This window comes from Dermacentor variabilis, chromosome 9 (genome assembly GCF_050947875.1).
Source record: "Dermacentor variabilis isolate Ectoservices chromosome 9, ASM5094787v1, whole genome shotgun sequence".
Lineage (NCBI taxonomy): Eukaryota > Metazoa > Arthropoda > Arachnida > Ixodida > Ixodidae > Dermacentor > Dermacentor variabilis.
The window spans coordinates 33,854,280-33,867,716 of record NC_134576.1 but is presented as its reverse complement, the minus strand read 5'-3'; the positions used below and the strand labels follow the sequence as shown (position 1 = coordinate 33,867,716).

Here is a 13,437-nt window from a genome sequence, read left to right as displayed (position 1 = left end):
TTTTTTTTAAATCGCCGCACTGTTACAATGAACACTTCACTCAGTCACTGTAAAAAGAAAGCACACACAAAGCACCGAAGCATGCAAGCGCACCCAAACTGGGCACATGGTAGCACATGCTTAGCTCCAGTCCAACCGAAACAATGATACAATGACATGCGACATCAGCGAGCAAACACCGTGTGCGGATTACGGAAGCTGCAAAGAAGGTCACTCGCTTTCATCCCTGAAGGCATACCTCCAGGGAGGAGGCATGCAGCATAAGCAGCAGTGAAGGTTTGAGGCTTGTTGACATAAAAGTAGGGAGATCACGGGCAACAGAGAAGTGCAGAAACAAAGTTCCCAATAACAGTTCAGAAAATTTGATGCTAAGAATTTTTTGTCTGTACTAAAAGAGGGGAGATAGCTAAGACATCAGGCAAAATAAGAAAAAGAGCTTGGTAGCACAACTCACCATCCCCATTTCAAAGGGGACACTCATGGCATCCATCCAACCAGCACAGCGCGTGCGTCGGTGCAATATCGGATGCCATAACTACGGCACTCTCATTTTCATGCAATTGTCCATGCCACACCACAGGCATGGCGCCTATTCCAATGATATGGAACAACCATCTATGTCCTTCCACTATGGGAACAGCCACTCAAGCGTTCCTGTCCTTACTATCAATACTCGGGTAGCTTCAGTCAGCGAGAATGCTACACCACACGTTGCCACCACGAAATGTTGCCAAGGACCGGTGGTTACTATGCCATTATCAAGAGATCACAGTTCGACGACGCTTTGTTTATGCATTGCCGATTGCTAGTAACAGTTTGCTGTCACATTCTACCCTTCGAACATCAAATTTTTTTCACCCAGGCGATAACCTAATTTTACACTTCTATGTGGCTAACGCACAATTGTAATGCCAAGACCACGATGTACGAAACCTTCGCAGAACGGCAGCAGGCTGTAGTAGTTTCTGAAGTTTATGCTTCCAACTAACCAGAACGCTTCACTCTCTTGTGCAGAATACAGCTGTGTCCCACTGTAACAGAATTTATCACTAGCTCTCGAAAAAAAATGGCGGTTGTGCTTGCAGTTTCTAAATGACAAGTGATTGAAATCGGGCGCCGTTTTGAAAAAGCTGTACGATGATGCCTTTTGTTTCTTTGCAGCAAGGTGCAGGTCGCACAGAGAACAAAAATGATGCTGAAAATTTGGTTTTCAGACCAAAATGCTGCCAAATTGTAACTGCTGATATCAGCTTCAGTGTGATTAATTTTTGAGCATCTTCAAGGACAAGTCTACATATATAAACCAACTACTGATATGATGACCACATTTCGCGGAACTATCAAGTTCATTATAAACAGGTTTGACTGTAGTAACAGTAAAGAATGAAGTTGGCCTGGACCGTGCCGGTATTTAAACATTAGCAAACACTGAACCTGCAAAATCTGCTAACAAACCACAACCTCAGCCTTTACAACTTAGCAGTTTCATTCGTCTTGTGGTTTGGGTGCATCGGTGAGTACTGGGTTGACTAGGCTTCTCTAGTTATTCAAGGAGGTGCTGGCAACATGGCCAATGACCATGAATGCAATAGATCAAAATCAAAACATCATTATTTCTGCTCGACTCTGTGGCCAAATCGTTATGCGATCGTGCAGGCAGGGTCTGAGTTAATAAACAGTATGTTGTAAGGTGTCTAAAATTCAAATCATCCCTGTACACTACATCTCTGGGATAAGTGGCAGTGATACAAAGCTGTCCGAATAATAGCGTATGTTCAAATTATCCATCAGCAACTGTGTACCACAGCTATTGCTTTGTAACAAAACACAAACCTACTAAACTATGAATGCACAACAAAATGAACATATCAGGGTGCCTACTATGTTGGCATTTTCAAATTCCCCAACTGTTGCAAGTTTTCCTTGACTGTTCGTATGAAAATTCCGTGGTAGTCTATGACACTAGCAGTTCAGGTGCAATATAAAGAATGGCGGTTATTAGCTTGCCAAGTTACTGCCATCTGCTAATTTTGAACTACTACCACAAGGCTGTAAGCCAGTTTGAATGCACTATCAGAGCCGACTAAATCATATGCTTCATGCATATTTCAACAACCCGGCCAGGCTCACGCCCACCAAACCAACAACAGACACCACTATTTGCTGAATGCATAGGTTCTGTTGAAACCACTGCTTCCTTCTGTCCTACCACTACATTTGCCACAGCCACTGTAGGTACTAAATTTCCCTGATTCAAAGCAACCAAGGTGAAAAATTCCCCTTTTTCCTCTTGAAAATTCCAGATTTTCCCTGATGGTAGACACCCTATCATATTTTTGCTACGCAACCACGCAGGCATACATATAATTTAAGCAAGCCACAGATAGGGGGTATTACAACTCCTTCATACATAACAGTATAGCCGAAGAGCACTGGCCAATCCAGTGTGGCCATCGCACATCCATTGCCACTCTTTAGGTCACCTGCCCTTCTATGTTGCACCCCTCCACTGCTCCTACTTCGGTACACCACTGAATCAGCAGTTGCTCCACAAAGGACATACAAGGGTATACCCAAAAACAACGTAAAAGTTTTTATGCTGAATAAATGATTTTAGGTTTCTCAATCACATGAACTGTTGCAAAAGTTCTGCGAAAAACAGCAAGGTGGAGAGAAGCAACTAATAAAGGAAAAATGAGACACCGACCCAATTGCAGCAATTGCTACAAATATCATTTTCCCTTTATTAATCACTTCTATCCACCTTGCACTTTTCCACAGAGCTATTAAGTCGAACTCTTGCCTTTGCTACCAGATGCTGACAGGTTTGACTTTGCCCTGCCATCTGCTAACCGCCTGGTTAGCTCAGATGGTAGAGCAGCTGCCCTGGAAAGGCAGTGGTCCTGGGTTCGAATCCCGGATCAGGACGAATTTTTCTTCAACTGCGGGGCTTTTTTTCCGAGGAACCTGTATGGGTTTCCTTTGTAGCAATTGCTACAATTGGGTGGATGTCTCATTTTTCCTTTATTAATGAACTGTTACAGCTTTCCCCCAAATGTGCATCCAGCCCTGTACTCAGAGTATTTAATTGTTGATTTATTGTTTCTAATATTTTAGATGTAAGGACTAAATGTGCAGTCATTCTTCATTTAGGTTTTCTTTCATTGGCTTGTTCCTCACTTCTTTTCTACATCTATTTTTGTAAGAGTCTCAGCATTTTATGGCGACTTCAAGTAACAACAATTTCAGCAGTCACATGGTGCAAACTGACACCGAGTGCCACTCTCTGACCCAGTAAGTGCACCTTCTTCTGTTAACAAATCCATAAATATTGTATTGCTCAGCCAACGTTACAACCTATGCTTTATCCGCTGATTTCATACAGAGTTTATCTTAGAGTTAGCGCTATTTTTTCTCCTCATAAGTCAACAATATGTTAGCCTGTTCAGTGACAAAATTTCACCTTATTAGGCATGCATAAGATGACGTGTAGAATGGAAATCAGCATTTTTCTCTGGCTATGTTGAAACATATAAACTACCTAAGGTTAGGTTTAGGGTTATTGGCAAAACATATTCCTTGGTAGACTTACAGGGATTCATCACATTATTGGCAAATATGGCTTGCATGCCTAGACTAAACGTTGTGGGGAGCACACGCGCCCATCTTCCCCCGCGCCGTCGCGTCGAGACAACACCCTCTGGTCGAGAGCCGGCATAGACAGGGGAGAGGCGCACTATGCCCTCTCCCGATTCTCCCTCGCTCTCGCGACGCGCGCCCTTCCTCCCCAACTCGCGGGCAGGTAGCTGACGGGCGAGGAGGACATGCCCCTCGCCCAGGTAAAAAAGTACAAAACAGCGCGACCGGGGGAGACCCTCTCTCTCTGAGGCCGGACCCCTAACCCGCCAGACTTGGAGTACCTGCCGCAACCCGTGAGTGACCACGTTGCCTGACTATCCCGGGCAACGAGGCCAGCCTATTTATTACTATTACACAGAGGACGTCCCTCTGCCAGTGTTTTTTATTGCCGGTAGCAATAAACGTTCTTACAGTTGACGCCGCTGGTTGCCTTATTCGTTCGAACCCGACGTAGCCGCGATTCCCGCGCTACGGGTTGAGGAGCAACACAAAGCGACTGCGTGGGGCTAGATCCGGAGCTCACCTTCAGCCCTAGCCGCACGCAGAGTGGAACCCTCACATATGGCGCTACCAACGTGGAAGGCAACCAGTGGCGTCAATTGTAAGAACGTGTATTGCTGCCGGCAATAAAAAACACTGGCAGAGGGACGTCCTCTCTGTAATAGTAATAAATAGGCTGGCCTCGTTGCCCGGGATAGTCAGGCAACGTGGTCACTCACGGGTTGCGGCAGGTACTCCAGTCTGGCGGGTCAGGGGTCCGGCCTCAGAGAGAGAGGGTCTCCCCCGGTCGCGCTGTTTTGTACGGTACCTTTTTACCTGGGCGAGGGGAATGTCCTCCTCGCCCGTCAGCTACCTGCCCGCGAGTCGGGGAGGAAGGGCGCGCGAGCGTCGCGAGAGCGAGGGAGAATCGGGAGAGGGCATAGTGCGCCTCTCCCCTGTCTATGCCGGCTCTCGACCAGAGGGTGTTGTCTCGACGCGACGGCGCGGGGGAAGATGGGCGCGTGTGCTCCCCACAACGTCGACCACTAAATGGGCAATTTTGTTCTAAAGCTGTTGTACTCCTGAAACTTTTTTCAGAATGCCTTATAAGTAGCAGCAGGTACTATTTTGTTCAAGGAACAAAGCGTCCTTGTATGAGAAAAAAATCTAAGGACACCTAAGCACTTCTTACAAGTTGTGAATGTGAAAGTAATAATGTCCAATTGAATGCTGCTGAGCAGTCCTTCAAGTTTTGCACTGTGAGTTATGTTTCTGAGTTTTGCTGCAGGGTTAGTTATTGAGTTTTCCGGTTAAACTGGTGCGGGTTAATTCTTTTGTACAGTTTCTACGTTAGCATGCTGGCTGTAGACCAGAATTGTTTGGACGATATTGCTGAGAAATCAAGGGCGTGACATGCCATCGACGTATTGCACAACAAGAGCCCAAGGAAGCAGCAGCGGCCACCAAAGCCGGCAAGCGCACGCAGCAGCTAAGCCCAGTGGGGGATAAGAGAGTGATGCAAACCACTCGCCAGCTTCCGAGAGCGAGATGGCAGCACTCACACGTGCATGTCACGTGATTGCCTTGCCAACGACAACCCGTCTCGCCCCGTGGCATCACGGTGCCGTGTCTCTGTCGAGGCACACTGGTGATGTGACATCGCAGCCAATGCGAATTTAGGTGTCGTTTCGCTGCTACAGACGCTGTCAGCTTTCTCGCTCAATGGGCCAATTGATGCTTTCGTATCAAAACATTCCGGTTATTTTTACGTGCCCACAAACCTCGTACGTCTCTATATCACCAAATGCCAAGTCTCCATTTGTATAATGCCACTATATTAAGACACTTGTAACAACACATGCTCTTCACTGGTGTCACGATCAGCTTAACCATATTAAAGCTTTCACAAGGATGCATGTTGTGCACTGGTATTGTGATAGGCCCACCCACATTGGAGCCCTTGCAAGTTTCCTACAAAGAAATCCCCAGAAGGAGTGTCTACAGGAGCTGCAAGCGTGGTGGTCTAGCCGACGTGGGAATGACAGGCTTTGTAGACGGATTCGCATAAACTTGCTCCTTGTGGCTTCAAGTGGCTTAGTGACTTTGCAAATTTATCATTTTCAACGAAATGCTATAAGTGCCACAATTTGTAGTGATTACGCATTTGCACAGAGAACCTTGTTGCCTCCTTCATTTGAAGAAATATTATTGCCATGAAATACATTCCAATAAAGGCGCATAAAGCATAGTAAACAAATCCAAGAGAGTGTTTAAAGCCGAAAGTACACAGATTAGACAAGTCTATGCGCTGACCATCATTCCCATGGCAGCTCTATAATTTTAGTAGGAAACACCGCGCTTTGTTACGTCAAGGGCACTAATTAGACATTTGCCATGAGGCAACCCCATCCACCTATCAGCGCCTATCCAGAAGTCAACACAGCGTTGACACCAAAGACTGACACGTCCTGATGTGAACTCAGACATTTAATATGCTCCTGCACAAAGCGGGCTTCCATATCTGGAGCCAGCATAAATAATGTAAAATAAATCCTTTTTCCTTCATTTCTACTATCGGACGTACTCGTCGATGGGCTTGGTGGATTCCTTACACGCCACCTCGAGCCACAACAGCTTAGAAGCACACACTGTGTACTAGTAGCAATATGACGGGGCTACAGCAATTTTATGCTTCCTGTGTGATTGCCCCATGTTACCAGCCCATGTAGAGTGTTGACCTTCAAAATGCTATTGCATTATAATGAGCTATCACAGCTCCAGCATGCTTTGTAGACATTCTGAGAGTAGTCCTACTCACTTCCAGCAGCAACATGCTCGGCGATGCCAAATTTATTTCTGTACGTGAACCCTGCCACCGCAACACCCCTGCAACAGGAAAAGAAAAGAAAAAGAAAGGCACATTCATGATAGGCGCGCCCAATGCAACTATGTGACAAGTATGACAGACCGCATAAGTACCAAGGCATGGTAAACAACCAATGGAAGAATGTCTCCTGCAAAAATTTTCAATCAATCAAACAGTGAGTTTATAATAAATAACAAAAGAAATATTTACAGAAATAGTATTTGGACATTTTATCTGTATGTCTACTTACCGGTCCAATGTAATACACATGCTTACTGCACATAAGATGGGTGAACGAACGTAACTCTGATGACTAGGTTACTTACATGCAGGTACTATAACTATGTAACTTAATTATTAGAAGAAGAATATTTTATGTTGCAGCAGAAAACATGAAATGTGCATAATCAACAGAATCATAATGTCCAACGTACAAAAGAAACCACAAAGTGCTTACTGCATTGCCCATTACAAACGAAAAGACAAACATTTCCGTATTTCGGCATAACCTCTTCAAACGCTGCCCAACTTTACTTGAGAAATATAAATTAGCCGAAATTCCCAGACGCATGCAAGGAAACCGCATGCACCTGCTCCCCACCCATAGGATTCCCTAGCTAGCATGCGTCCTATACAGTCAAGGCTAGATGAAACAGATACAAAATAGTGTAAAGTAGAACACATCTTACAAGTAACAGCTAGAGCATAAAGTTCACAGAGCCACATAAGTATAGTGTTGCAAAAGATGCTGCAGGCACCAAGTTAGTTAAAGGAGTACTGACATCTTTTTGAAGATGTAAAACACTTTCTACACGTTTCTTGTAAAACCTTTTTTACAAACTTCTTGAATAAAACTATGACACTTTGTAGGTTTATGGAGTTTCTGGGAACACAAGATGTATTAGGTTACAACTAAATGTGGCCTTGAAGTGGTGTGCTTAGTGTTAGTGACGTTATTGTGACACAGGACATTTGCTGGCGTCACATAGCAATAAACCTAGGTACAACATCGTTGATCATTACAAAATAAAAACACGCTGATCTACTGGAACGTTGGAATTTAAATAACAAGAAGTTTGCTTAAGTTGGCGAAGTAGCAGCACTAGCACACAACATGAGCACAGCCTCGTCGGCTGTAAGTTGTTAGCTGTCTGCATCATGAGGACTAAGGCAGCGTACGACAATTGTTGAGTAAACAATGTTAATGATATGCACAGAAGTCTTTTGAGGTAAAAGTCCCTCAAAGTGGCATACATCTACGAAAGTTTCTTTGTCCCTTTCATGCTTAGTGCCAATCTCCTGACAAAAAAAGAAAAGTGTAGCAGACTTGTGCGACCTTACAGAATCTCAACCCTATTGCCAGCAAAGCTGTTTCTTTTGTACAATTGCAATTAGAATTTCAGTTGCTGGTAATTAAATCACATACTTTAAAATGATGCCCATAAATCACTGGTGCACAGGAAACCTTTGGCCACATGTAATGCTTTTGAGCACTTCTTAAGAAATTTTGCAAAGGCAGTAACTCAACGAAAGAGAATGAAGTATTCTCGAAGGGGAATTTGTATGACTGCAACAGAGCGCGAGTAGGGCAATAGCATCATGGTTTGGCAAGCAAATGCAGTTTTTGTCGCAGCACCACGATGATGCGGTCATTGATATGCTCTTCTAAGGGTGCAATGCAAAAAAATTGCGAAATCGTCCCATATTTTGTAAATTTTCCCATATTTCAATCAATAATGTCAAGAAACAGAAGCAACGGACATTTTAGCACTAGTAATTGCTTAGTACTGCACTAATTACATGCTGTACGGCCATGTGATGAGCTACCAACTTAGCACATGACGTCTGCCAGCCCCACGAGTTCACTTGCTTGCATTCAGTGTGCGTGCATATGTGAGTGACCTTAGGAGGCAAATGTAGGATTAGTTATGGCTTCATGCACTCCAGCAAGCAAACTGTCATGGTTTCTTTGCAGTTTGTAAGCTTTCTGTCTCTTTTGTTGCGGACTTCCACATTAGTACGTGCAGATTTCTCAAACATGTGCACACACTTTCCACGTTGCTACAAAGGTGAGCGCTTTCCACACATGCAATTTGAGAATGTGGTGGAAATGTGTCATGCTGAACTGCAGCAGTGGCTACACATCCTACAAGGAAAAGGTAATTGCCTTCAAGGTTCTTAGTGACTCAATACGTTTGCAAGCCAAAACAGCCTGTTTTGTTGCCGGACACCATGCCATTAATACTTCCCAACCACCCAAACTACTCCTCTTCCGTTTGCAAAAGAAAAAAAAAGAAGTAAGCCAATTGAATGTGACATGAAGTACATGAAGCATGCTAAGACAGAGACTTTGGTGCGTCAAGACATGAGGGAGGATGCACACTGCCCTCAATGGCGAGCAAGATGACACATGGCATTCTGTGGCCGCACATGTTTGCCACGAGTCCACGGAGTGTTGTTGGCATCACTGTTTCGAACTTTTGGGAAGTCAGCGTGTCCTTTACACACAGAAACAGCAAGCGGCGGATGGTCCCAGATGGCCTTTAACCAGTAAGCCTCTGTGGCGTTCACGCCGTGCACATCCCCCGTTCTCAGCAAGCAGGCTTGAACAACAGAGGGCGCATCAGCACCGTGCACTCTGCCGTGATCTCATTGGGATGCCAGTGCAAGCGCTATTTTGCCTCCAGAAAAATTCTTGCGACGGGAATTCATCGATACACATTTTACTTCGCCAGTACAATGGCCATTGGGTCCACGCCTCCACCCTCTTTTCCACTAAATTTCAACAGTTCTACCTGGACAGCAAGATAAATTCTGGGCAGTTTGTAAAACAGAGCTGCCACGGTATGGATCACTGAGCCTTGCCTACACATTACCCATAACCTGCCTCTCATTTAAAAAAAAAATATAAACGAGGTGCCTTGTTTAGTTCACAAAGAACAGGAAACCTACTATGAACCTAGTATAGCATAAAAAAGAAAAAAATAGGGTTCAGTAATTAATTGCAACACTTCTAATAAGGCCAGGCACACTAAAGTTTCGCCATACCATACACTTAAAATAACCGTCATTTTCATAAAATAAAGCTTTGTGTAACGTACAGTTATCTCGCGACATTGGCAAGCATAGCTAAAAGCAGCTGCACAACATTTTCGAACACTACATGCAGAACTTCTTTTCAAAAGCTGCAGTTGATCCATGTGCATTCAACTTCGCACAGAGATTTGCAGTAACATTCCCCCCATTTTAAAAAAAATTTGATCTCGCTGGCATTTGTCATTCTGTCATGGCAACAAGCTAAATTCTGCGCTGCTTGTAAGACACACTCAACCCTCTGGAGTGCTGGCATATGTAATCTATTGCAAAGGATGCAATTGACCGACACACTTGAAATTTTGCCAACACATAACTTATTAACTCATCCTTATTTTCACTAAGCATAAACAAGGTGCCCCATTTACTTCACCAGGGATACCGGGATATACTTATATAATGAACAGAAGGAAACAAAAAAAACAAGGGTTCAATAATTATTTGTAATGCTCCTATGGAGCCACAAACATCAAAATTTCATGGCACATTGCAGTTAAGATGGCCCACATTTTAACCAAATATAAAGTCTGTGTAAAGCAAAGTTCCGTCGGGGCATTAGAAAACATAGCTGATAACAGCAGCATGAGACATTCTAAAACTTGTTTAATTAGGTCCTGAACCACCTCTTGGGCTTGGTGAAAAAACATAGTCTGCAGATAGCATACGCTGCTGTGGACATCTCAGTCAAATCTTGTAGTCATGCATGGCGCGTGGAGCTCCCAAGCAGAGCATAATGTCACCTTTCTTTCAAAAGCTCTGTTTTCAACAGAAGCCTGCTCCTCACTCTTTTCTGGATGCTTTATTTTGTAATATGTATAGTGAATTCCCATATGTGGTTGCTATTGGCCAATAGCTGACGCCAATCAAGAAGGGTGTCTGAAACGGTGCGCTTCTTCCTAGTGTTAATGTGCATATTTATTGACAAAGTTTAATAAACAGGCTGAAGTAAGCGAAAACATGCTTTTGAATTTCAATCATAATTACGTACTTCTGGAAGCAGCCAACTATCTTCTGCTCAAGCTTGGCTGCGGCCACCCACGCAGGAATTAAACTTTAGCCACCCTGCTTATCGGTATCATAGCCGTCGGGTCTTGCTAAGTTCGACTAGTTTTTAATGATCAACTAGCCTCGAACCACGCAAAACATATGGTCAGACACATGCGCACTTGTCATCGCATGTGTGGTCTGACACACTCCTGGCTGCTCGTGGTTAGAGGACTTAAAATAGTTATTGACAGTGCTTCAAAAATGTGCAAGTTGGAGGTGGCTACTATCTGTCAGTCAAGCTAGGGAAGGACAGAGCCGGTCTGCACCACGTAGCCCAATCACAATAGAGGATTTGAGCGGGAGCATGCCCTCAAGCTCTGTCGTACACAAAGCTAACATACGCACTACAGTTGCATGTAGCTGCAGTCTGCTACGTAGCGTAGATACAGCGGCCGCCGCAAGGTGCCACGACAAGTCCACTGGGTAAGCACACTGCGTCTCACTGAGGACAACACCATCTTTGGCTTACGTTTGGCGCGGCATAGGTGGCAAAGTCGAAAGTAGCGGGATCTACGTTAACATGGAAAATCAAGTTTGAACTGCGCACCACAGTGACATTCAGTAGGTGGAACATTGTGGACACGCCCCACCGCTTTCCCAGTGCAAGGCATTGAAAAAGGAGAGGAAGCACCACGAATGGCATGTCTAATTGCCAATAACTCTGCTTCGGCTGAATGCATTGAAGTACTTTTTGCAGCAAAGTATTTCTTAAATAGCCAATTTTAACTTCGAATGCCTTTCTCCACTTCGGTAAAAAAAGTGGTACAGCGCCCCTTTATGGAATTTTTCACAAATGCTGTATTTGATACATGGGCACTCAATTTCGTAAACAGCTTTGCCATAGCAATAATGACAATTTTCCTTCGTTTGATCAAAGTGGTATCTGTAGTTATGCAAGTGCAGCGTACTCAATTTTACACTGCTCCTAAGATAGGCTCTTAACTCCCTGGAGCATTTGCATACGCATTTTATTTCAAAGGCTGCAATTAACCCACACACTTTGAAAGTCTGCCTATACATCGCTTAAACCGTGCCCCTTATTTTTACTAAATGTAAACACAGCATGTTGTTTAGTTCACCGAGGACTCTGGAGAGAGAGAGAGAGCGCTCTTTATTAGAAAAACAGAGAATTTTGCCGGCGCGTATATAACCGCTGGCATGCTACTCTGTATAGGGATGGGGAATGGAATTAACATTCCAGAAGAGAGTGGGAGAAAAAGAGGATAAAAATAAATATGAAATGTCCGAGTGGACCTGATACTAATATTTACAGGTGACATGGAGGGTAAATTTAGGCTTTTGTCTATGAAGGGTGCAATTTTTAAAGCTTTCCTATTAGACCAATTTCTGATAGGTATTTGAACAATAAATCCAAAACCCGTCGCTGTTTTGAAGGGCCGGGCATTGGACCTAAGATGCTCGGTAACATTAACGGTTTGTGGCAAATCATGTCCATTTGGTGCTCAAAAAATTGTCTCTCGTCGCGGTACACGGGGCATTCTAGTAATATGCGCTCAATTGTCTCTAAGTTGTGACAGTTATCACAGTATGGGTTAGTGGTAAGCCCTATGCGGTACAGATAATTGTTCGTGTATGCCACATTCAGTCGAAGACGATAGTACAATGTCTCTAAGTGTCGAGGAAGTGGTCGTGGAATTTTCGGTCTCATTTCTGGGTCAATGTAACGCAGGAAGTTATCTTGGTGAAGCTGCAGATTCCAGATGCGGTCTTTTTCTTGATAGGTATATTTTTTTGCCATGTTTGAAGCGTCGGCTTTTGTAAAAAATGTTCTTTTGAACTTGAGGTATTGGAGTCCATTTCTGGCAGCTTCATCCGCTCTTTCATTTCCCGAAATGCCGGCATGGCCAGGTATCCACTGGAACTTTATGCAATGCCCAGCAATCACAGCCCTGTGGTGAAGATAAGCAATGTCAAATGCTACAGGTTGATTATTGCAATGCTTGTGCCTGTCCCACATACTTTGTAGGGCTGCTTTTGAATCCGTGAAAATCGCCCATGTCTTTGGCAGCTGCTATCGAAGTACATACACAAGGGCCTCCTTAATGCCATATAGCTCCACTGAAGTAGATGATGTCGCTCGCTCAAGATGAAACGAGAATGGTTGCCCTGTAGAGGGGACAAAAAGCCCGCACGATGAGCGATGTGGAGTTGTAGAGCCATCTGTGAAAATGTGCGTTGCGGCTGCGTATCCTTTGTGCATATATTCCAAAGCTATCTGATAAGTCGCTGCTTGAGGCATTTTCTTTTTTGCACTGATTCCAGGTATATATGGCACGATTTCCAGTGGGGACAGTGTCCATGGTGAAATGTTTCGCGGCGTAATTTGTGACGCCTGCGCAGGAATCGAAATAGATATGCTTTCAACGGCCTGCCCAAGGCTAGATGTAGCACGGCTTTTAGAAATATCCTTTAACCAACAGGCATCCCCTTATAATACATGAAAGCAGGAAAAGATAGAGTTGAGTAATTATTTCCAACACTTCAAATTATGCCAAGTACATGAAAGTTTCAGAATGCATTAAACTAGACATTCCACCCATGTTCATTGAATTCAAAGTTGGTGTCTACTACAGTTGTTCAAGGACTGCACGAAATACTGCTGATAACAGAAGTAAGACACCTTGTAACACTTGATTAAGAAATTTTTTTGCAAGGACAGTGTTTAATCTACGTGCATTAAACTATGCAGAGAGATTTGCCATAGGTGTCCCCCATTTTTACTAAATGTGTTTTTTGCGTCATTTGTAGTTATGCCAGAGCTGCATGCAACATTTTGCGCCGGTCGTAAAATT

The 13,437-nt window shown here is 44.0% G+C and overlaps 1 protein-coding gene, 1 long non-coding RNA gene and 1 other non-coding gene across 3 annotated transcripts in view; 1 reads left to right on the top strand and 2 right to left on the bottom strand.

Annotated features, from left to right (window-relative positions):
- Window positions 1–13,437, bottom strand: part of 140up (RPII140-upstream gene protein) — a 40,518-nt gene that overhangs the window by 16,221 nt on the left and 10,860 nt on the right. Inside the window, exon 4 of the mRNA XM_075704135.1 lies at window positions 6,437–6,504. Coding sequence (XP_075560250.1) covers window positions 6,437–6,504 — 68 coding nt within the window. The remainder of the gene's footprint in view (window positions 1–6,436; window positions 6,505–13,437) is intronic.
- Window positions 2,855–2,929, top strand: TRNAS-GGA (transfer RNA serine (anticodon GGA)). Its single transcript has one exon. It is a non-coding gene; the product is annotated as a tRNA-Ser (tRNA).
- LOC142592598 (uncharacterized) lies at window positions 11,575–13,168 on the bottom strand. The gene is made up of 2 exons (XR_012830728.1): window positions 12,605–13,168; window positions 11,575–12,534 (listed from the first exon to the last, which is right to left on the bottom strand). It is a non-coding gene; the product is annotated as an uncharacterized LOC142592598 (long non-coding RNA).